General features: G+C 46.2%; 2 protein-coding genes and 1 long non-coding RNA gene across 5 annotated transcripts in view; 1 reads left to right on the forward strand and 2 right to left on the reverse strand.

Moving 5' to 3' along the window:
* Positions 1-1,480: 1,480 nt before the first annotated feature.
* lamtor4 (late endosomal/lysosomal adaptor, MAPK and MTOR activator 4) lies at positions 1,481-12,352 on the reverse strand. The gene is made up of 4 exons (XM_048524176.2): positions 12,224-12,352; positions 5,248-5,328; positions 4,470-4,587; positions 1,481-2,121 (listed from the first exon to the last, which is right to left on the reverse strand). The coding sequence occupies exons 1-4, from the start codon at positions 12,224-12,226 to the stop codon at positions 2,024-2,026; spliced, it is 300 nt and encodes a 99-aa protein (XP_048380133.1). The 5' UTR covers positions 12,227-12,352; the 3' UTR covers positions 1,481-2,023.
* Positions 12,353-14,240: 1,888 nt separating this feature from the next.
* LOC125448753 (uncharacterized) overlaps positions 14,241-24,407 on the forward strand; it is an 83,613-nt gene continuing 73,446 nt past the window's right edge. For all 3 annotated transcript variants that reach the window (XR_009443441.1, XR_009443442.1, XR_007246771.2), the window contains exon 1: positions 14,241-15,487. This is a non-coding gene — a long non-coding RNA (uncharacterized LOC125448753). The remainder of the gene's footprint in view (positions 15,488-24,407) is intronic.
* Positions 16,601-22,672, reverse strand: LOC125448656 (up-regulator of cell proliferation-like). The gene is given in 6 exon segments (XM_059642713.1): positions 16,601-17,284; positions 17,614-18,030; positions 18,270-19,845; positions 21,054-22,279; positions 22,281-22,463; positions 22,466-22,672. Coding segments are annotated over 6 exon segments (4,266 nt in total). The 3' UTR covers positions 16,601-16,627.

A 24,407-nucleotide genomic window follows, 5' to 3' on the forward strand; every position in this document is an offset into this window, starting at 1 on the left:
CCAGAAAGCATCAGAGACCAGGCTTTCGGTACAAAGATTTTTTTTTCCTAGAGATATGTTTTGACGATAAATGCACTTTATTTAAATGTAACTTATTCACTTTGTGGTATTGTTTTAACAATGGGAAAACTGGAATTTTTTGAGTATTGTTTGTTTTCTCCAGCCACTGTGTTTATTGTGACGGCGGGAGGAGTGCCAGGGTATTGTAACAATCGGTGTCACTGCAGAGAAATTCCTTCCTTGCTGCGTGTTAATGGGCAGTACTTTTTGATTGACCTGTCTTAATTGCTTGTACATTACGGTCATGGTATGTCACACTATTGTAAATAAATGCCTGCTCATCAGCTGGTTGTTCCAGTCAGTTTATTCCACACTGGTTCCTGATACAGAAGTGCTGTGTCTGCCGCTGCAGGGGACGAACTCCCCTCCTGACTCCCCCCTCGACAAGGCACGAGTCTGAGGGAATACTCACCCCTTACGCTGGATGGGGGGTAGCTCCAACAACACTCCAGAAGCTCGACCGGTACCATATCCGCGAATATCCCACTCTCTCTTCCCACCAACACTCAGTCTACAAGATCCTCAAGCAGCACCTCCCAAACACACAGCTTTTACCATTGAGAAGGATAAGGGGCAGCGAAGAAAACCACCCCCACAAGTTCTCTTCTGAGCCAGACACCATCCTGACTTGGAAATATAATCTGTTGTTCCTTTAGTCTCACTGCGTCAGAATCCTGGAAAAGGCACAACAGGTTAGCTCTCTGTTTCCCCAGGACTGACATACAAAGAGATACTGGATCAGTGAGGATTATATTCATTGGAATTTTTAAGAGTAAGGGAGGAATCTTATATTTACCACTTGAACACACTATGCTGTTCCCTAGCCACCATCTCTGCACTGCAGCAAGCCCGAGGCAATGTAATGCAACTGATGGCTGTTTGTTTTGCTGCATGGCAAGGATAGAGCCAGTGACTCGCATTCACTTTACGTACAACCCTACAGTTGCTCTGAAGTCAGACTGGCACCCTCAGATCACACACTCTTGGGGCAAGGAGGTACAGGACAACAGGCTGAGACAAGAGTGAGATTTCCTGCATTTGTAAGTAAGCTAAGAACTGCCAAAGATATCAACATGCTTTTATTAGCAAAAGGCCAAAGTTTGCAGCCCATCCTCATCCCTAGCACCACTGCCTGCTTCTATCCCCGACAGCCCCCTGAGAAGGTGATACTGAGCTGCCTTCTTCAGCTGCGGCAGTCCATGGGGTGTAGCCAGCAGGGAGGAACATCCAGGGGTTTTATTACACAACACCGAAGGAACAGTATTTTCCAAGCCCAGATGCAATGGTGTGGAGACGAATTTGAGGGCAGTTGCATGTGCTGCTGCCATCCTCCTGCAGTTGTCAATGATTGCAAGTTTCCAAATCTGCAGCAAAAATATTCACTCCCCCACACTGTGGGAACAGGAGAAAACAGTGGAAAGAGTGTGTACCAAACATTTATTATGACTTGAAAAGTTATTATCTTTAATATCACAAGTTGAGAAGCTACAGTGAGTTCCACAGTACAGTGATAACTGTCTAAATTTCTACCATTCTCTCTCCATTGTCTAAACCATCAGAGAGCAGAGTTTGACGAAAGAGTCTGGAGGCATTTAGACCGACGCATTTTGAAGTTTTTTTTAAAACTGGTTAATGCAAAAGAAAGGGACAAAAGTAAGTCTAATAGCTTCACAGTCACAGCATTTTCTTTGTGGGGGAGAAGTGATAGAACAATGATTGTCAAAGTGACAGAAATGGAGTTTACAGTCATTGTGAAGATACCACACATTCTGTTCAATTACTCGCTGTACAACCGCGAAGGAACAAGAAACTGGCTGCTCCCAAACACAACGTTCAAGAGTCAACTGCTGGAAATGAATTGCTGTCCAAAATCCGTGCAGGAAACGCGATCTGCGCCATCAGGGTCAGAGGAGGCTCCATCGTTTTCTCTCTCTCTCTCACTCGCTCTTTCACCGCTACCCTGTTACACTTCAACCGCCTCATGAGGGTTATTGTGCCTTTTAACCACAAATACTTTCTGACCAGAAATTGTCGCCATATACGTGTGCTCTCCGAATACCACTGCAAGTGACAGAGTCCTGTTAGAGTTCGTGCCCATCTGGCCCCCCCCACCCCAAACTCAACTCCGATTATCTCAGGAAATAGGAACTGGAGTGGGCCTGGTCCACAATCAAAATAGACTGTGGTTAGTTTTCACGTTACATGTCAGTGCGGGGCGAAAAGTATCTCCCTAATCTGCTGACACCTTCAACATCTGGAAAACAAAGAAAAATGTACTGCAATCGGTCAGTAGAGTACTCTTGGAAAAGTTACCTTGCCCACATGGTGTGGTGTACGAGATGCTGAACAGGATTGGTGAAGTAGACAAAGAGCAGATGTTTTCCCATGTGGGCCAATCTAGAACAGGACATGGCAGTTTTAGGGTAAGGGACAGCAGATATAAAACAGAGATGTGGAGGGAACACTTCTCTCAAAGGGTCAGGAATCTGTGGAATTTATTTCCCCCAGAGTGTGGTGAATGCTGGGACACTTTTGATTAGTAACAGATTGAAGGGTTATGGAGAGCGGGCAGGAAAGAGCAGAGATGATTGTACAAAACGGTGCAGCAGGCTCAAGGGGCTGAACGGCCTACTCCTGATCCTAGTTCTTATCACAAGAATAAAAGAGTAAGAAAACAACGTAGATAAACAGGCACAGCATCAGCACAGCTGAGAGGAGCTCACTCTCCACCCAGAGTTACCAGATCTCAATGAAGTGAGAAAACAGGGGAGATTTTTATCTACATTTTCATGGATACAATCCCACTCCACGACTGGATAATCCCTCAATTAGGTTTGAGGCTGAGGGATGACCTTGTCGAGGTTTATGAAGCCACAAAGGGTACAGCTGAGGTGAAGTCAGGGTTTCTGCCCCCCACCCGCCCCCCCCCCCAAAGGGGTGGGGCAATCCAAAACTGGACGGCATAGGTTTATGGTGAGAGGGTAAAGATTTAAGAGGGACCTAAGGGGCAACTGTTTCACACAGAAGGTGGTGTGTGTGGAGATGGTACATGAATATGAAGGGTTTAGAGGGATATGGTTCAAATGTAGACAAGTGGGGCTGGTTTAGTTTGGGAAAACTTGACACAGACGAGTTAGACTGAATGATCTGTTTCTGTGCTGTAGGACTCTGACCCTCACCAGCCCAACCATAACATTTAGTGTTTGTAACTTCATCAATGCATTTGTTGATTTTCTTTACTATCTCATTTATTGTGTGTCCCTTTCTAAGGCTTGACACAACACAGTTCTCTGAGCCGACACTAGATGGCTCCCATCAGCTGCGTTTAAGAGGACTTCTCAGCAAACTGAAGCGCCGAACGGCCTGTTTCTGTGCTGTTCCGAGTGTCGGCTCATTTCACTGTCATTTCCCTGTGGTTACACAAAGCACATTTCCTTCACGTAGCCTCTCAGCTAACACTGATCCACACGATCTGTTTTCCAAGGAGGTAGATTCTGAATATCCAAACTAAACAGTTAGGGGCAGACATCAGCAAGTGCCTTACCTTGGGGGAAAAAAAATATAGGTGGCACAGTTGCTCAGTGGTTAGCGCTGCTGGCTCACGGGGCCAGGGACCTGGGTTTGACTGCAGCCTTGGGAGACTGTGCAGACTCCACACAGACATTCTCCCTGTGTTTGCGTGGGCTTCGTCCCACAGTCCAAAGATGTGCGGGTTAGGATGGATTGGACATGCTAAATTGTCCCGTAGTGCCCAGGGATGTGCGGGTTAGGGTGGGTTGGCCGTGCTAAATTGTCCCGTAGTGCCCAGGGACGTGCAGGCTGAGTGGGTTAGCCGTGCTAAATTTACAGTTACAGGGATGGTGGGGGGAGCGGCAGTGTTTGGGTAGGATGTTGTTCAGACAGACAGTGGTTCCTCGATGGGCCAAATAGCCTGCTTCCACACTCTAGGGATTCTGAGAGTGCTAAATCTGGACCTTTTCTCTCTCCTGCCTGTCCTTCTCCCCAGTCTAAAAGAAAAGCACATGCTCAGACTGACTGTATTTGCTGGTGTTGGGGTAAGTGTTACAGGCTGAGATGGATTGACTGAGTTATGGTACAAACATCAGACTAGATCTCCTCTAACGGCAGGACAGGCCTGAACAGCCTTCCTCATCTCTCCCCTGGAGGGGAGAGTGTCCGGGGACTGAGCTGGGATCCCACACTGGCCAAGGAGAGCTGTTTGTATGGATTTTGTATAACAATTCCACAGCGTTTAATCCTTCGCCATCGTCTCCATTGCCTTCAGCCACAGAGAGTGTTTGTCATTACAGAAACATGGCATACTGCTTTCTGCTCCTGCCCACCCTCCTGTTCTGTTTCCCCCACCCCCTCAGCACTGCCTGGAACTATTGTATGGCAAGCTAACGTACCAGACATCCTCTTGAAGAAAGGCTCGCTGCTGCCATTCATAGAGAGTTTGACAGCCGTCTGCATCATGCGCATGATCACTCCTGCAGCATGTTCATCATTCTCCAGCTCACCTGCCGACTAAACCGAGACACGAGCGGTAGTTGGAGACACAGGTTTTGCAAACCCTGGAGCACCACCCAGCTTACCCACCTGCTGCCCCAATATTGGAACCAGCACCAAAGTGCAGGCTGTGCCTCTGCGCCGATTCCCTCAGCCGCTAGCCCTCCCCGTTCCCCCTAACCTGGCTACCACCCCCCACCCACCCTGCTACTTTCCCTCCCTCCCCCGGCCAGGTCCCCCTTGGCTCATAGCCCTTCCTGACAATCCCTCCCCTAGCCTCCCTCCCTCCTCCAACTAGGTCTCCCTGGGCTCTGGAGGTTCTAATAAACACCCCCATCCTGGACAGCGAAGGTCTAACGCTCCCACAGCAACGTGACTGAGTTATTGAAGAGTTGGCTCCGAGGAGGACCTCCTGTCCAGACTCTATTTACTCTGCCCTTCCTGGTTGACAGGGAGATATTGAGCCAATGCCTCGGCTTTCCTGCCATTTCCTTCCACACCTTCTCCCGAGCTCCGGCCAGCACGATTTGTTGAGAATGACCCAACACTGCCCCCTGCCCCCCCCAGCCCCCAGCCCCCAGCCCCCAACAGATCTTGCCCCCTCAACCAGCAGACCCCCAAACTCAGAGATCAGTTCCCTCTGCTCTTTGAACCAACTGTGCCTCGCATCATACTTACGGAGAGGACTCCATCTTCACTGATGACCAGGTAACCCAGCTGGTCTGGGATTCTCTCCAAGCCTTGTGTCAAAGTCGATGCCTGGTTACAGCAACAGCAAGAAACAGCATAACAGGTTTGTGCGATGCGAACAGCATGGAATTGTATTAGCCTTATTATCACATGTACTCGGTGAAAAGTTTACAAGTCATCACTTACAGCACCATTTTAACATAACTAAAAAAGGTACCTAGGTACAGATTAGATTCCCTACAGTGTAGAAACAGGCCCTTTGGCCCAACAAGCCCACACCGCCCTATGGAGCACCCCACCCAGACCCATTCCCCTATAACCCACACACCTCTGAACACTACGGGCAATTTAGCATGCACCTAGCCTGCACATCTTTGGACTGTGGGACGAAACCGGAGCACCCGGAGGAAATCCACACAGACACGGGGAGAATATGCAAACTCCACACAGATAGTCACGCGAGGCTGGAATTGAACCTGGGTCCCTGGTGCTGGGAGCCTGCAGTGCTAACCACTGAGCCACCGAGCCACCCCCTTCTTCAGTATAACAAGTTAAGGAGCTGGATGAACACAGCAGGCCAAGCAGCATCTTAACATCAGCTTTCCTTCTCCTCTGATGCTGCTTGGCCTGCTGTGTTCATCCAGCTCCACACCTTGTTATCTTGGATTCTCCAGCATCTGCAGCTCCTAATATCTCTATCACAGATTCTTCAGTGTAAGTTCTCGGAAAAATAAAGAAATAAAGTCCAGCATTGCAGAATGTTGAAATAGATGAGAAAAGAGAGAAATGAAAAGCTTCTGTAAATAGTGGACATTGCAGAGGGGCTGACACAACAGAGAGGAAAGTGACAATGCTGATCCCTGGCTGTACAACAGTAGGACCTACGGACCATTCAGTCCAAATACTCTCTGCCAAATACTCCGTTTCTGCTCCCCATTAAACTCTTCCCACCCACTTTATCTCTTTTGTTCAATGGGTGTGGGCACAGTTGACTGGACTGGCATTAGTTACCAATCCCTCCCCGTTCTGGAGGTGGTTTGGAGAGGGGAGCTGGGGAACACCATGTTGAATGGCTAGTGCAGGAAAACCATTCCTGGATTTTGACTCAGTGACACAGGAAGAACGGCCGATGTATTTCCAGAATTTGGGGGGAGTGGGGGGGTGGAGTGTGGTGTGTGGAACTTGCGAGGGGCGGCGGTCCCATGTACCTGCTGCCCTTGTCCTTCTAGATGGAAGGGGTTTTTGTTCCAGCTCTTTCAAAATCATTTTAATAAAAAAAAAACTCAAATTAAAACATGCAAAAAAAAAGGCTGTAAAGTCCCTGAAGGATTCAAACTTTAAACCAACTAAATTCAGATTAAGAAGCATCATTTTGATAACACACAACAGCCCCTGCAGTGTCCACAGAACACCTCACACATGCCCCTGGACACCGCATGTTCCCTCCCAAGGTCTCCCAGGCACAGTCACAAGGGTGAAAGATGCAGCTGACCAGCAGTCAGGCCAAAGATTCCTCTCAACTTCCTAGTGGCAAGGGGCCTGTTTACAGCCAGCACTGAGCGCTGATCCATGAGGAGGTCTGCCAATTGGCCAGGTTACTTTCTCTATATATATCACTCACACTGACCCTGATTCCACCCCCACCTTTCCCAACAAACGAGCTGTGTGGAACTGAAGTGCAGACAAAACAGCATCCTATTCAAACGCAGAAGCCCTCACTCACCCAGTCGGCATTCTAACCGCTCGACAGCCTGGCACCATAACTTAAAGAAACTTTATTATCACAAAATCCAATCTCTTCCAACCAGTCGGAGGGTAGAGTGTCCTAGGAACTGTCCACTCAAGAATACTGTGCAGGCTCAACCAGTGAGTATGTTCAATGATATCTTTCTTGAACATCAAGAAGTTTAAAGGGGTAACATTTTGGTCTCCTTACTTGAGAAAGGACATTCCTGGCACTGGAGGGGATGCAGAGGAGGTTCACTGGGTCGATTCCAGAGTTGAGGGGGTTGGCTTTATAAAAGACCTTAAAGTAACACTTAGGAGGCAGTGGTCATAATATGGTAGAGTTCAGTCTGCAGTTTGAAAGAGAGGAGGCAAAATCGGATGTAATGGTATTACAGCTAAATAAAGGTAACTACAGGGGATTGACGAAAATCGACTGGAGGCAGAGCCGAGCAGGGAAGACAGTAGAGCAACAATGGCAGGAATTTCTGGGTGTAATTGAGGACACAATACAGAGGTTCATCCCAAAGAAAAAGAAAGATTATCCGCAGTGGGATTAGACAGCCATGGCTGACAAAGGAAGTCAGGAAATATATCAAAGAAAAAGAGACAGCCTATAAAGTGGCCAAGAGCACTAGGAAATCAGAAGATTGGGAAGGCTGCAAAAACAGACAGAGGATAACAAGGAGAGCAATAAGGAAGGAGAGGATCAAATATGAAGGTAGGCTAGCTAGTAATATTAGAAATGATAGTCAAAGCTTCTTTCAATACATAAGAAACAAACAAGAGGCAAAAGTAGACATTGGGCCGCTCCAAATTGATGCTGGAAGGCTAGTGATGGGAGATAAGGAAATAGCTGAAGAACTTAAGTACTTTGCGTCAGAATTCACAGTGGAAGACATGAGTAGTATGCCAACAATTAGGGAGAGCCAGGGGGCAGAGTTGGGTACAGTAGGCATTACAAAAGAGAAAATGCTAGAAAAGCTAAAAGGTCTAAAAATTGATAAATCTCCTGGCCCCGATGGGCTACATCCTAGAGTTCTGAGGGAGGTGGCTGAGGAAATAGCAGAGGCTTTGGATGTGATCTTTCAAAAGTCACTGGAGTCAGGGAAAGTCCCAGATGATTGGAAAATTGCTGTTGTAACCCCCTTGTTTAAGAAAGGATCAAGGCAAAAGATGGAAAATTATAGGCCGATTAGCCTAACCTCGGTAGTTGGTAAAATTCTAGAATCCACTGCTAAGGATGAGATTTCTAAATTCCTGGAAGTGCAGTGTCAGATTAGAACAAGTCAGCATGGATTTAGTAAGGGGAGGTCGTGCCTGACAAACCTGTTAGAATTCTTTGAAGAGGTAACAAGTATGTTAGACCAGGGAAACCCACGTTATCTATCTAGACTTCCAAAAGGCCTTTGATACAGTGCCTCACGGGAGGCTGCTGAGCAAGGTGAGGGCCCGTGGTGTTCAAGGTGAGCTACCGGCTTGGATTGAGGATTGGCTGTCTGACAGAAGGCAGAGTGTTGGGGATAAAAGGCTCTTGAATGGAATGGCAACCGGTGACGAGTGTTGTCCCGCAGGGTTCAGTGTTGGGGCCGCAGCTGTTCACCTTATACATTAATGATCTGGATGAAGGGACTGGGGGCATTCTGGCGAAGTTTGCTGATGATACGAAGATAGGTGGACAGGCAGGTAGTACTGAGGAGGTGGGGAGGCTGCAGAAAGATTTAGACAGTTTAGGACAGTGGTCCAGGAAATGGCTGATGAAATTCAATGTGAGTAAATGCGAGGTTTTGCACTTTGGAAAAAAGAATACAGGCATGGACTATTTTCTAAACGGTGAGAAAATTCACAAAGCACAAGTACAAAGGGATCTGGGAGTGTTGGTCCAGGATTCTCTAAAGGTTAACTTGCAGGTAGAGTCCGTGATTAAGAAAGCGACTATAATGTTGTCGTTTATCTCAAGAGGGTTGGAATATAAAAGCAGCGATGTGCTTCTCAGGCTTTGTAAGGCTCTAGTTAGGCCCCATTTAGAATACTGTGTCCAATTTTGGGCCCCACACCTCAGGAAGGACATACTAGCCCTGGTGCGTGTCCAACAGAGATTCACACGGATGATCCCTGGAATGGTAGGTTTAACATATGATGAACGGCTAAGGATCCTGGGATTGTACTCATTAGAGTTTGGAAGGTTGAGGGGAGATCTAATAGAACTTACAAGATAATGTATGGTTTAGAAGGGGTGGACGCTAGGAAGTTGTTTCCGTTAGGCGGGGAGACTAGGACCCATGGGCACAGCCTTAAAATTAGAGGGGGTAAATTTAAAACTGAAATGAGACGACATTTCTTCAGCCAGAGTGTGGTGGGCTTGTGGAATTCATTGCCACGGAGTGCAGTGGAGGCCGGGACATTGGATGCCTTCAAGGCAGAGATCGACAAATTCTTGATCTCAGAAGGAATCAAGGGCTACGGGGAGAGTGCAGGGAAGTGGAGTTGAAATGCCCATCAGCCATGATTTAAATGGTGGAGTGGACTTGACGGGCCGAATGGTCTTACTTCCACTCCTGTGTCTTATGAGAAGAGATTGATTAGACTGGGACTGTACTTATTGGAATTTAAAAGAACGAGGGGGATCTGACAGAAACGTATAAAGTTATGAAGGGAATAGATGACATAGAAGTGGGGAGGTTGTTTCCACTGGGCAGGTGAAACTAGAACGTGTGGGGCATGGTCTCAAAATAATGGGGGAAGCAGATTTAGGACTGAGGTCAGGAGCAACTTCTTCACCCAAAGGGTTGTGAATCTGTGGAATTCCCTGCCCAGAGAAGTAGTTGAGGGTACATGGTTGAATGTTTTTAAGGCAAAAATTAAGAGTTTTAAACAGTAAAGGAATTAAGCGTTATGGTGAGCGGGCAAGTAAGTCCACGAAAAGATCAGCCATGATTTTAATCGAATGGCAGGGCAGGTTTGAGGGGCCTGACGGCCCAGTCCTGCTCCTGTTTCTTATAACTTTATTTACTGGGATAGTGTCGGGAAATCGGTTGAGGTGGAGATTCAGCCAAGATTGAGGTGAATAGCAGTGCTTGATGCCATTCAGCCCATTCTCCTGCTCCTGCTCCTATATTTCCTCACATTCTCTGTCAGATGGAGACCGAGAGAGACTGGGAAAAGGACGAGCGATGTAGGAAAGGAAAGGAAAGGAAACTTTCTTTCGTAAAAACGCAGCAAGTTGTTGGGATTGGGAACGTGGTACCTGGCAGCGTCGCGGCTTTCAAAGAGGACAGGGCAAATAATGCAGGTTCACGGGGAAAAAGACAAGGGAGGGGAGGTGTCTGGGCAAGACCCAGCACAGATGCAATGGGCTGAAAGGCCTCTTTCTATGTTGTAACTGTTTCAGAGTTCGATAAAACATCTCATGGTGCTTCATAACGCTTTATAAAGCGCTGTCTTTCACCAAGCTAACAGAGGGGATGTTAACCGAATGACCAAAAGAGTGGTCAAAGAGTTGAGGGAACATTTAGAAGTCATCGCCAATCTCACAGTCTTTCAGTCTGTAGTCTTGCAGGTTGTGCTGCTTCAGGTGTACATTCTAGTATCTCTTAGAAACGTGATGAGGCTTTCTGCCTAGACCAGCCTAACAGACAGCAGTTTACAGATTCTCACCACATAGTAGGTTAAACAAAAAAAATTCCTCATCAACTGCTGTCACATCTTTCTCCCAACCCCTGGAAATCTACACCTGCTATTGTTCTCTCTGACACAGGTAGTCCCATGTCCAAATGCTTGCTACAGCAACATAGACTGGAGCTGCAGGTTAGGACTGTGCAAAAATCCCAGATGCACCTGGCTCTGTGGGAATTGCCTAGAAAACCAGATTTTCCCAATTTGGAACCCTTTGAAAGAGCTCACTGAAGAAGTCAGAAGGTTGAGATTTACTCAAGGTTAAAAAAGTTACCCAGGATTTGATTTTAAGAACTAGGAGGATTAAAAATCTGTTCCAATTCCTGCTAACAGCTATTAAAAACTTAAACCTAACTCATCACTGACCAAACTTAGGTCTCCCCACCCCACAGCCCATGCAAAAGAGAAAACATTCTATCTGGATGCATCACAGCTCTGCCCAAGACCGCAAAAGAAAAATGACAGAGTTGTGAACACAGTCCAGTCCATCACACAAGGCAGCCTTCCATCCATTGACTCCATCCACACATTCCAATTCCTCGGGAGAGCAACCCACATAATGACCCCTCCCACTCTGGTTATACTCTCTTCCATCAGGCAGAAGATAGAACAAATTTTGTACGAACAGATTTAAAAGAACAGCTTCTTCCCCACTGTTATCAGACTTAAGACCTCTCCAATATTTGAGTTGATCTTTCTCCACACTCTCCATGTCATTTGCACCGCATGGAATCGTTGAAGAAGGGCCCCGACCCGAAACGTCAGCTTGGCCTGCAGTGTCCATCCAGCTCCACACCGTGTTATCTCAAATTCTCCAGCATCAGCAATTCCTACTATCTCCGCACTCTTACCTGTACACTAATCCCACCCCAATCCAACCTCACACCTACTCTGAGGCAGGAACTTTCAGAGATTGGCACCTGCTGAATGTATAAGTCAACAACAGAAGGCCACACACTGAACACTGCAGACAAAAAGAAAGTGGGTGGGAAGGTGAGAAAGGAGGGTGGTGGCATACCCTAAGATTTTAGGATTATAGGAAACAAGGGAGGGGGGTGGGGCAGGCCATTCGGCCCCTCGGCCCCTCAAGCCTGGATTCATGGACTGTTTGGTGCCAGAAATAGCGCCCCAACTTGTCCACAGGAATCTCCAGGGCAGACGCCATCTCAAGAATGGAAGTATCTCGCCTCTTCAGCTGCCTCCCTCCCTCGTTTGTAAACAGTTGACTATCGCCCACCCAAAGCGTGCAAGCAAATGCTGAATATCATCAGCGCGTTCAATGCAATGCAAACGATTCCATGCGGTGCAAATGACAAATTGCAATGTTTGAATTCAAGCGGTTTGGGTTATTTTTAGACCAGGGCCCGTCCTAGTTTTAAAACAGGGGGAAATGGCCAATGGCCGTGACCTGTGACCTCCCGGGCCCAGTCACCCGGGGAATGACAGGTGACAGGCGGTTAACGGCTTCCAGCCACCCCCGGGAGAAAGTGTACACCACGAATCGGGTGGATGTTGTGTGTGTTTTTTTTTAAACCACCCCGCTACCCAACAAGCTCGTACTCACCATCGAGACAGAGCCCGGGCACGTCTTCAGCCTCCGCCCGTCGGTTAAAGCCCGCGTCACATGACACTCAGATTCCCACACCCCCACCGTTCCTCGTTCGCTTATGCCGGGAGTCGACGGTTTCTGATTGGTCTGTTCCTCTGTCAGTCAACCAAATTATCATATACGACCCACCGCGACCTGGGTGATTGGACGGCTTCGCTACGCCGTTCATTTCGATTGGTCAGCATAGCCATCTATCATCACTGAGCCGGCGTCCCACCCACACCACGTACAGTCCCACATGACCTGGGTACAACCCCCAAATCTGTCCGTCACAGGCGATTGGACAGTATCGACCATCCTAACCGCTGATTGATCGACACAGCCGTCCATCATCTGTCAAATAACCCGCCTACTTCTCGTCCCCGTCCTTTGGACTGTAGGTCTCCTCTATTGGTCCATGGTTCCGGCTATCACCGTCTCCTATGATCCAACGTCACGCCGCTTCCGTATATCACATGACATGCAGCCGCCAGCGCTCTCGTCATTGATTGAACGGAACTCGTCCTCCTCCCCGCCTTCTGATCTCGCGCGCCCTTCCCACTTCGCGCATGTCCCCGCCCTCCTCGTCCCCAACCGCTAGCCGCGAGGGCGTTCCACCCCCCTTCCCACCTCCGCTATCCTCCAAGCCAATTGGTCAAAAGGCCCCTGTGGCCGTCCGTTTGGTTGGATGGGACGTCAATCAGAGCGTTGCCTTCGTCCGATTGGTGAATACCGATAGGCCCGCAACACTCTGGTTGGACCGTCCGGCCGTCAGTCTCCCTTCGGTCGGCCCCGCCCTCCTGATGTGATCGGCTTGAGTTCCCTCAGTCTCTTCCATGACATCCATTTAGATTTATTTCTCTTGATTAATTTTGTCGTCGTGAAGTAATTTGCTCCACGGCAAGGTACAGGGACAAATCAACCGAATAACCCATGGGATCACCGGTATCAGGGTGAATAGCGGAAGCCGTAAGGCGTCGAGTGGAGCGGACGACCATCCAAAACCATGTGTGGACGACACCTTTGTCGTTATTAAACGCTCTAAACTGGAGGAAAACCCATAAACAACATCCTCGCCGGCATATAATTCACCAAGGAGGAGGAGCAGAACAATAACAGAACCCCCTTCCCAGGCACAGTGGTCAACCGTCAGGCCAACGGCGAACCCCAGGCCAATGGACACAGGAAGGTCACCGGCACAGACAGGGCCCTCAAGTACAGTAGCAATCGTCCCCAAAGTGCCCACAAACAGGGCCGCATCAAAAACCCCGTTCAAAGCCAGCCGCAAGAAACACACCCTGGGGCTGCGCAAAGCCGAGGAAGAACGCCTACACAAGCCATCCGAAAAGCGTTGATACCTACTTCTTCCTACCAGTTCTGTCGTGAGGCAGAAACTCACGTCGCATTTGAAATAAAATCCTTCTGGGTGCACACTTGAAGTGGTACAAGTTACGTGGCTGCGGAGAACACAGGGAGACACGAAGGGTAGGGGGACAGGAAAGAGCGAGAACAGGGCACTGGGTGATCATAAGGAACGGCACAGCAGACTTGACGGGTCAAATAGCCTACCCTTGCTCCTATTTTCTTTCCGTCTAACATAGTTGTGATTTCTAATCATGATCTCAAGCCCAAGACTTTTCAGCAGGAGTCCCTTCGTGCAGCCTGGAAAGCATCATTTGCAGTCCCTTTGTTAACGAAACAGTGCATGCATGAATGCATTCCTAAGACACACTCTTTCCCTTAATGCAGAAAAAGACACCATCTATGTTTGGCCTGATAAGCGACAAATTACATTCATGTCCTGTAAGTTTTCAGGCTGATTCTACCAATTGAGCTCATAACCAAGAGAGATAGTAAGAATTGCTGATGCTGGAGATAACACAGTGTGGAGCTGGAGGAGCACAGCAGGCCAGGCAGCCTCAGAAGTGCAGGAAAACTGACATTTCAGATCAGGACCCCTTTCTTGAAATACCCCATTTCTGAAGAAGGGTCCCGACCCAAAATGTCAGCTTTCCTGCTCCTCTGATGCTGCCTGGCCTGCTTTGTTCCCCCAGAATCACACTAAATCATAACCAATACTGTCTTAGCCCATTCTCCACCCCACCCCAACCCCTTCCACTCATAATGTTTAAATGGCACTACTATTATTTACTGGAAAGAAACTGTGATTACCCTGCACAAGAAACTTTGCTGCATCAGGCAGATATGTGATGTGGCTGCTAGACTGGATCAGGTGTGGTAATTTGCAGGTTCAGCTACTGACCTGCCAATGCACAAGACAAAAATGGAGTGAAGTATCATTTTCTCTAGAGAGAGGTGCTTCTGTACAAGCTCTCTTATCAGCACCAGCAGCCTGCTGATTAACACTCATTAAGCATCGACATCCTCCACCACTGCAATGTGTGTATACCATCTACAATATGCACTTCAGGCAACTCGCCAAAACTCAGCAGTAGCTAGAATACTTTCATGACTTGGGCTGTGACATTTCAAAAAGACAGGCACAAACAAGAGTTTTACTGAGCAGACTGATTCCATATGGCCCATCATCTGTGTGCCAACCAAGATGGATCACCCAGCCTAATTTCTCTTACCAGCCCTGTCAGCATAGCTGTGTAGCGTATAGCGCTTCAAGTGCGCATCCAAAAAGATTTTATTTTAAATGCAAAGTGAATTTATGCCTCACTACAGAACTTTTAGATGGAGAGTTCCATATCCACACTTTTCTGGGTAAATATCTTCTCAACTCTTCTCCAATCTAACAAATTGCTACAGCTCTGGATTCTTGACAGGTCTGCTAAGGGAAGTAGGCCCTTTTTTTATTATGTCTCTTTCCTTTTATCTCCCAATCTCCACTGTTCTCCCCTCTTTGGTTGCCTTGGGGTCACATCCTTCTGCAAGAGGCAGGGCCCTGTGTAGCACCAGGCCCATGACCCATTCCAGCTCGGATATGCCGCATGAGCAGTGGCAGAAGATGTGCCCAGAACCAGGACCTCAGCAGCACTCAGATATGGTGGAGAAGCCCATTACCAAGACCCCAGCCAATGTTAAAGTAGCAGGAACTGTAGGAGCAGCTGAGAAAGAGAAAGAAGAAGGAGAGCCAAATGAGAAGATGAACAGCTGAACCTAAAAATACCAAAGCTATTGCAGTAAAAGCATGCAATGCAAACAGATCCGAGATGGCACTGCAGAGTGGTGACATGTTGTGGATAACTTGCAAAACAACACTTTCCACTGTAGGTAAGTGTGACAATATTAAATAAATCTAAATAATGTTATGCACCTCAATTAAATCAACTCTCAGCCTCTTCTGTCCAAAGAAAACAAGTGCATAAAAGCAAGGATATGGTTAAAACTATCCAGCAATTTAACTGTAGATATCAATCAGTGAGTTGTTTTTATGTTCATATTTAATGTATCAACTTTAACACAGTATGTAATGCTTATATATTATTTCTATATACGTAAGAATACTTCTTGTGTTCATCCAGTCTTTCCTCAAATAAATTCTTCATTTCTGGCAGCATATTCGTAACTCTTCTCTGTACCTCACCCTCAGTAATCAGACTGCCACCACTTTGAGGGCAATTATGGGTGGACATGCTTGTCTACAACATCCCAACAATTGTAGTTAAATTGTAGCTGTGAGTTATTTTTGTAACAGAAGGAATGCGTTAAGCAAACAGGACAGAAAGAGGAGCTAGAGAGATAGTCGGAACTGCAGATGCTGGAGAATCTGAGATAACAAGGTGTAGAGCTGGATGAACACAGCAGGCCAAGCAGCATCAGAGGAGCAGGAAGGCTGACGTTTCAGGCCTAGACCCTTCTTCAGAAAAGCATTTCTGAAGAAGGGTCGAGGCCCGAAATGTCAGCCTTCCTGCTCCTCTGATGCTGCTTGGCCTGCTGTGTTCATCCAGCTCTACACCTTGTTGTCTCAGAAAAAGGAGCTAATCAGGACACAAATTAACGCATAACAAACTTTATTGAATATGTTCACGTGTTGTAGGATAATACAATAAGAGTTCAGAAATATGACAATTGATTCTTTCCACTTACTGCAATCTATCCTAATTTAATCATTGTTTCTAGTCTGGCTACTTCAACTACAATCTAAGAAATATATTTAAAGCAAACTGTAGCCACTCAGACAACATTGACCAGTACATTATCCCTCCCTAGATTGGCAACTGTCTCTTTTGTAGGAGACTAGACAGTTCAGTTCACTGGCATTCTTCATGCAACCTTGAAATTCTTTGCTTCGTGATTTTGTAATTCATTAACTCATTTAATCCTGAGTAACGATGAGAATCCTCATGTAAAACTGGAGTTAATACTTTTAATGGTATTAAAAGTGGACGTGTGACCATCCTGTGTTTCTAACTATTTCAGTTCTTTTACCCTAAACATATTGTATGTTTTCTCAATTTCTGCTCTTACAGTTTCCTTTTTTATATTTTTCCAGTCTACAGGAATGTCAGCTTTTTTGGCCTTGTAAGCTTCTGAAAACTCTGTATTAAAAGTAGACAGGACGTATTTCCAGTAGGCTGATGCTTGGATACTTGTGTCAGGTGGAATATTCCAGGAAGCAAAATAATCATTTACGCTGCGGTAGCCTTTGTATGGATGGAACTCATATTGTGTTGCTGCACAGCGGAATGAAGCATCGGATGCTATTGCAGAATTACACACTGTCGCCACCAGCTTTTTGCTGGTAATATGGCGAAACCTATTTAGTCCCTCAGGCCGATGTGTTGCAGCAAAATGCTCCTTGTGTCCCGAGCCTCCTTGTTCACAAGACACTCCGCAGAACCGGCACATCTTCCCGCAGCCAAGAACTTGACGGAAGATCTCTTCATCCAGCTGCACTGGCAGACGTGGCAGAATTTCTTCGATGTTGCAATTCTTGTGAAAGTCTGATATGAGTTTCTGCTCGACATCATCCAGGGCTGCAGTGACATCAGCTGCAAACTCGCTGGCTGTGTTAGCATTCTGAAAGAGTACAATTTGCAAATTCCCCTTGTTAATCACAAAATCATTCTTCAAAATATCACAAAATTCTGTTAAAAATTCTGATACGCTCTCCTTCACTGTCACAATTGATTCTTTCCACTTACTGCTTGTTTTATGGCATCTTTTATCTTTTGTATAAGTGCTCGGATTATTTTTGCGACGATCTCCATAATTTTAGTTGCTTCTCTGTAATTCTTTATTATTCTTTTCCTGATCCACTGTCTTGCAAAATCCTCATAGTCTTCAATGTATTATGTGTAATTTTCCACACAGTGCTCTTCCAGCAAGTCCAGTAGAATCACAGCTTGGAGATAAGCTCTGCTGCTCATTTCGTGGTTTGTGCAGCTGGCTTTTACGCCCTCAACAATCTCCACACCAAGCTTTTTGTCAATGGCATTGTGAAGATCTGGCAGAAGGCAGTCGCTCCACAGAGCTGGAGCCCTTTTCTGACTCTGATCTTTCTCGTTGTAAATATCTTTAAAAGTGGAATAGTAGGCAATCTTCATTTCTTCCAGACGAGCCAGTGGATCATTCTCTCTGAAGAAATCTTGGTGCATCTTTTGGAAAATTGGCAGAACACGACCACACATATGCAACTTTAGATCCACCTCAAAGGTATTAATCATGCGAAAGTTGCCATATTTCCCAAGGAGTAAATTATCATCAGTTTGTCTCAGCAATGTATGACAGTAAGTTTGATCAAAGTCAACTTTTGCTTTAAGCTTTTCCTCAGCAAACTGCTCAGCGTTTCTAATTAAATTATCTGCAAACTTCTGCAGTTCATTGTTAGATCCATTTGTAAAAAAATTGTCTTTAAATCTTTGGTAAAAGCTCCTTTCAATATGATCCTCGGTAACTTTAAATAAGACCTTTCCTTTGTCAGATAGTCTCCCAGCTATACATAATCTTTGGCACACTGCACTACCCCGATGATGTAGATTTTGTTGCAGCTGGTTTCTCATTGTATTTCAATATTCTGTTTTTTGAGTGAGATCCCTTGAAGTGGCTTTACTATATCTCTCCACATCTTTTCAAACTGTTCCTCGAAGTTACTGTCATTGAGTACAGAATCCAACTCTTTGCACCTTTGGAGCAGTTCATAGACATTTTTCTGAATAATTCCCTGATACTCTTTCTGTATGTTGACCAGTTTGTCCATCCCTTTGCGCCTGTGAATGGCATCCTCACATTTGCGCTTACTGTAAATCTCAAGCTCATTTCATAAACTCTCAGCACTCAAGGTGAAATCAGTTTTGAATTTCTCCACGAGGTGTATGTTCTCTACTTTGCTGTTGAAATATTCTTCCAGATGAGCGAGAATCATTTCCTTTTGCATCTGGAGAGCTTTACTTGTTTCTCAAATTAGAGCCTGGTACAAATCATCAAGCTGATCTAGAGGATGATTCCCAATATTATTCTCAGCCTTTTCAACCTGGAAATGGATGATTTTTCTAAATTGCCTCTCCCACTCAGAGTACTTCAAACTGAGCTGGCTGTAAGCATCTGCATCTAGGCTGTTTCTAAAGCTGAAGATGAAATTTTCATACTTGACTGCATTCCATAAACTCTTCATGCATTCTGTGAATTGGTGAATGCTAAATGGTTCTTTCCTTCTTTTGCGCTGCTTAAGCAAATCAAACAGATATTTCTCTAGCTCAAACACATTTTCGCTGTAGCCAGTGTTTACTGGTGCCATGGGAGGAACACCATGCCAGAGACCTGGAATGTACCAGTTGTTCTTTTCAAGATCGTATTCCATGATATCTGAAAACTTTGTGAACTCCTGGTCTTTCTTCTCCATCTTTGCTGCTGCCTTTGTCATTTCATTTAACTGATCCAGGAGATGCTTCCTCTCTCTCATGTTCTGATCATGTGCCGACACTTCTCCCACGTTTTAATGAATGAACTGACAGTTTGGTTTGTGCCCTACCTCTTTCATCCTCAGGAAGGCATGCACCACTATCTGCAAGACATCCTTCATTTCGGAAGAGTTTTCCATGGCCATGTTGACTAATGTAACGTCACTCAGTCCAACGACCGGAGTTGCAAGTTCGTTATCATGTTCATGGCTGTCCTGCAGCTTTGCCAGTTTTGGAGCTTTTAACCCTTCGGTATCAATAATCATCAGGTACTCGCTACCAGCCTCCTTTCGCAGGTCTCCTGTAATTTTGATCAACTGCATGAAAGCTCCTCTTGTACATCTCCCACTGCTCACTGCAAACTGCAAACCAAACATTGTGTTCAAGAGGGTAGACTTCCCTGTACTCTGTACACCCAGTACAGTCAGAACAGCTATTTTAGTATCTAGTCCCAGTTTCTCTGAAAGACGTGTGAGCACAGCGCTGACCCACTGTTCAGAAATGCTGGATGCATCACCATCCAGAAGTTCGAATGGAAAGCCATCTAACATAAGATTGGCAGCTATGCTAGGAAGTGATGTGTACTGGCGTCTATCTTCTGACAGAATATGTTCCTTAATTAGAGTTGCCTCAGCTTCATAAACCTGTCCTATTTCTCTCATGAAATGTTCTAGCCCCAGAGAACTGTCTGATATTTGTTTGTCAAGTTCAGCAAGTTTTTCAGTTGCACTAGGTAATGCTTTACATAGAGATCAGAGATAATGGGAACTGCAGATGCTGGAGATTCCAAGATAATAAAATGTGAGGCTGGATGAACACAGCAGGCCAAGCAGCATCTCAGGAGCACAAAAGCTGACGTTTCGGGCCTAGACCCTTCATCAGAGAGGGGGATGGGGGGAGGGAACTGGAATAAATAGGGAGAGAGGGGGAGGCGGACCGAAGATGGAGAGTAAAGAAGATAGGTGGAGAGGGTGTAGGTGGGGAGGTAGGGAGGGGATAGGTCAGTCCAGGGAAGACGGACAGGTCAAGGAGGTGGGATGAGGTTAGTAGGTAGCTGGGGGTGCGGCTTGGGGTGGGAGGAAGGGATGGGTGAGAGGAAGAACCGGTTAGGGAGGCAGAGACAGGTTGGACTGGTTTTGGGATGCAGTGGGTAGAGGGGAAGAGCTGGGCTGGTTGTGTGGTGCAGTGGGGGGAGGGGATGAACTGGGCTGGTTGAGGGATGCAGTGGGGGAAGGGGAGATTTTGAAACTGGTGAAGTCCACATTGATACCATATGGCTGCAGGGTTCCCAGGCGGAATATGAGTTGCTGTTCCTGCAACCTTCGGGTGGCATCATTGTGGCAGTGCAGGAGGCCCATGATGGACATGTCATCAAGAGAATGGGAGGGGGAGTGGAAATGGTTTGCGACTGGGAGGTGCAGTTGTTTGTTGCGAACTGAGCGGAGGTGTTCTGCAAAGCGGTCCCCAAGCCTCCGCTTGGTTTCCCCAATGTAGAGAAAGCCGCACCGGGTACAGTGGATGCAGTATACCACATTGGCAGATGTGCAGGTGAACCTCTGCTTAATGTGGAATGTCATCTTGGGGCCTGGGATGGGGGTGAGGGAGGAGGTGTGGGGACAAGTGTAGCATTTCCTGCGGTTGCAGGGGAAGGTGCCGGGTGTGGTGGGGTTGGAGGGCAGTGTGGAGCGAACAAGGGAGTCACGGAGAGAGTGGTCTCTCCGGAAAGCAGACAGGGGTGGGGATGGAAAAATGTCTTGGGTGGTGGGGTCGGATTGTAAATGGCGGAAGTGTCGGAGGATAATGCGTTGTATCCGGAGGTTGGTAGGGTGGTGTGTGAGAACGAGGGGGATCCTCTTGGGGCGGTTGTGGCGGGGGCGGGGTGTGAGGGATGTGTCGCGGGAAATGCGGGAGACACGGTCAAGGGCGTTCTCAATCACCATGCTTTACATAGTTGTTTATAAGCCTCACATAATTCAGAAAGCTCTTCTTGTGCAGAGGCAGCGAGAAGATATTTGATCCATTTCAGGAAACAGTGTCTTTCATCGTGGCTCATATTTGCCATTTCTGTGACAAACTCAGAAAGGCTTTCTGTAATGTCATACTCTTGCTGTTTCTTCCACAAATTTGTTTGTTCAACTCTGAGTTCAGTGATGTACATTTCAATAGGCTTATCTCCACGCTTCTTCTGACGACAAAGTTCCTGACCTAACCTGGACAGTTTCTTCCAGAGCTCTCCTTGTAAGGGTAGATTTTTCATCTTATACTCTGCCAGACTTGGCATGTCTGCTATAGCAGCAGTAATAGTCTCTGCTATTTCTTTAGCATGTTGGCACTGCAGCTCATCTTCATCCACAAATATCACTAACTTGCGAGCTACATCAGCCATTTGCTCCATGCTCACGCGGTCTGTCACGTCTTTTAAAGCCCTATTGATGCTCAGACGGATTTGTTCAACAAACGTTGATTCATTCACATTCTTATTCATCATGATGATGTGGTTTCGTTCCAGCTTCATTATTGGGGCCAGTTTCTGAAGAAAGCTGCTCGTCACAACCTGCTGGTCAGGTTGTGGTTTGAGGATGAGGAAGTATTGCGTTTGCAATTCAGCAACTGACTCCAAGAACACAAATTCATCAGCACCAACCTGATAGACAAGTATAAAGACGGCTGAGGATACCTTAGCCAGGAAATGGACCTGAGAGTATAGGACACTTGCACCACCACGTAAATTGGCAATGAGAACGGATTCTGTGAAGATATCAATATTTCCCTTGCCACAGGGGAGGTACCAGCAGAACTCCACCAATCTGTCTTAAATTTTCCGAGGAATGTCACCACATTCCATGTTGTGAGTGATAAAGAAATTGTGATGATGGTGAGGGTTACTTAACACCTCATTGAGAATCTTTGATTTGGAAGCACTGCACCCACCCAGGTGAATAAATGAAATAACGTGCATTGGTGTGGTTGCCATAGTTTCCTCCTTGAATCCTTTACTCGCTTCCAGTGACTGAGGTCTCCACTTCTTCGCAATGAACCGCATGGCCCACAACAGCAGGGTGCTGGTGTCCTTGCTGTAATCTGGCAGTAAGAGAGGCAGTGCAAACTGGCACATAGACATCTTCATCATCATCTCTTGCTGCAGTGTGCTGTCAGCACCAAGGGAAAACTGCAGTGATGACACCTAGCGGATTGCATGCATCGCCAACATCTTTTCCCGAGTTGTCAAAAAGGTTGGAAAGATTTGTTTGGTCAACGGTTGGTTCAGGAACACCCACTAAGCATCTGATATTTCTGGCCGTCAAGTTGAGAATCATAAGTTTCTTTAGAAAATACCACAGAACTTCTTCCATGCTCTGCAGCTTTGCACACATATGGTTTCTGGGCCAATTTCAAGAATTTTGCTTAAAGAAAGTTTCTGTCTCAAGTACTTCTCCAGTTTCAGCTTGGAAAGCACCTCCTGAAAATTGTTTTCTTTGACTGTGAAATGAAAAATTTTTAAAAATGTTTCTAGTATGTTAAGTAAGCACACTCCAGTTCTGATATCACAGTCCATTCCAGCGTAGAAAAAGGTTCCCTTAAATTTACACTGAGTTACACAAGAGATTTCTTAATAATTGTGTGCGCATCTTGGGTGGCATGGTAACTCAGTGGTTAGCACTGCTGTCGTACAGCGCCAGGGACCCAAGCTCAATTCCACCCATGGGGGACTGTCTGTTTTGAGATTGCACATTCTCCCTTTGTCCACCAGTCTCTGGTTTCCTCCCAAAGTCCAAAAATGTGTACCTTAGGGTGGATTGGCCATGCTAAATTGCCCATAGCGTCTAGGGATGTGCCAACTAGGTGGATTAAGCATGGTAATTGCAGGTTTATGGGGATAGGAGTGGGCACAGGTCAGGTGTGAGCTGGATGCTCTTCAGAAGGTCAGTGCAGATTTGTTGCAGTGCTAACTGCTGCTTTGCCCCTTGTGTTTTTGTTTACATGTTAAAAATGGCTTGTTTTGTTATTAAATGTGCCAACCCCAAACTAGATCATGACATCTTACCCCGACAATGCAAGATTCTAGATGGACCGAAAATATCCCTAAACCAGTGCACCTCCTTTGTACTCCATTGCTAAAAACTGAATGGTTAGAAAACGTGGCATTGCGGCTATTTTATCATAAGAAATTCCTCAGCTTTTTTTGAGAAGTGTTAATTCATTTATGATGAACCACTCACAGCATTTGTCACCCACGGAACAAAAGAATTTCGCAGGAAATGTTTTTGTAACACCGCACAATGTGACTTCAAGCTCCCAAATATTTTTTTCACTTCCAAGACTGGTCTATGAGATCTATTAGAAATCTGAACCAGTAAGTTAAGGGAAAAAAAAGATTTCACAGGACTGGAAACGTTAACTCTCTCTCTCCATGCTGCCAGACCAGTTGAGTTTCTCCAGAAGTTTCTGTTTTGGTGAAGGAAGGAAGTTTGATATCTTAAGCAACCCCACCACTGTAGAGAAAACCTTTACAGGTCCATGGAATAAATTGTTATTTGTTCCAAACTCAAATCAATAAATGATGCACCTCCTTTTCCTATTCTTTGACGATTTTCTTCTTCTTCTTGAATGAGCAAGTCCATCTTGGCAGCAGGTGTCCCATTTGCATTAGTGCAGCAAGATTCACCTGAGGCAGGAGGTATAAATAGGTCTTGTCAAATGTACAATGCATTAAAATGGCACTACTTCCGCAATAAGTTAGGAACAGAAGGAGGGAGTAACCCATTGAATCTGTTTACCATTCAACGAAATTATGGCTGACCCCACCCTACTCCATAAGTCAGTGGCTCAGTGGTTAGAGCCACTGGCTCACGGCATTAGGGACCCGGGTTGATTCCATCCTCGGGCAACTGTGTGTGGAGTTATGCAGATGATTCTTCTATGATATGTCTTAATGCTAACTACCAAAACATTTCTTACAAAGTCAGTACAAATCTGTTTAACAATGCCAGTACACATCAGCGGAAGATTAAGATCACACTGAGGAAGTTGCAGGAAGATACTTAATTTAATGAAGCATTAGAATCATCATAGAATCCCTACAGTGTGGAATTAGGTCATTTGGCCCATCAATTCCACACTGCCCCTCTGAACAGCATCCCACACGGGCCTAGGCCCCTACCCTATCCTTGTAACTGCACATTTACCATACTTAACCTGCACATCTCTGGACAACTTACCATGGCCAAGCACCTAACCTGCACATCCTTAGACTTTGGGAGGAAACTGGAGCGCCCAGAGAAAACCCATGC

The sequence above is a fragment of the Stegostoma tigrinum genome, chromosome 45 (genome assembly GCF_030684315.1).
Source record: "Stegostoma tigrinum isolate sSteTig4 chromosome 45, sSteTig4.hap1, whole genome shotgun sequence".
Lineage (NCBI taxonomy): Eukaryota > Metazoa > Chordata > Chondrichthyes > Orectolobiformes > Stegostomatidae > Stegostoma > Stegostoma tigrinum.

Excerpts from the sequence above, each read along its gene's own strand:
- lamtor4 (XM_048524176.2), bottom strand. Across the intron at positions 4,588-5,247 it reads GTGAAGATGGAGTCCTCTCC|TCGGCAGGTGAGCTGGAGAA; the intron begins GTAAGTATGATG and ends GTCTCGGTTTAG. Across the intron at positions 2,122-4,469 it reads TTTCTTCAAGAGGATGTCTG|TGGTATTCGGAGAGCACACG; the intron begins GTACGTTAGCTT and ends TGTCACTTGCAG.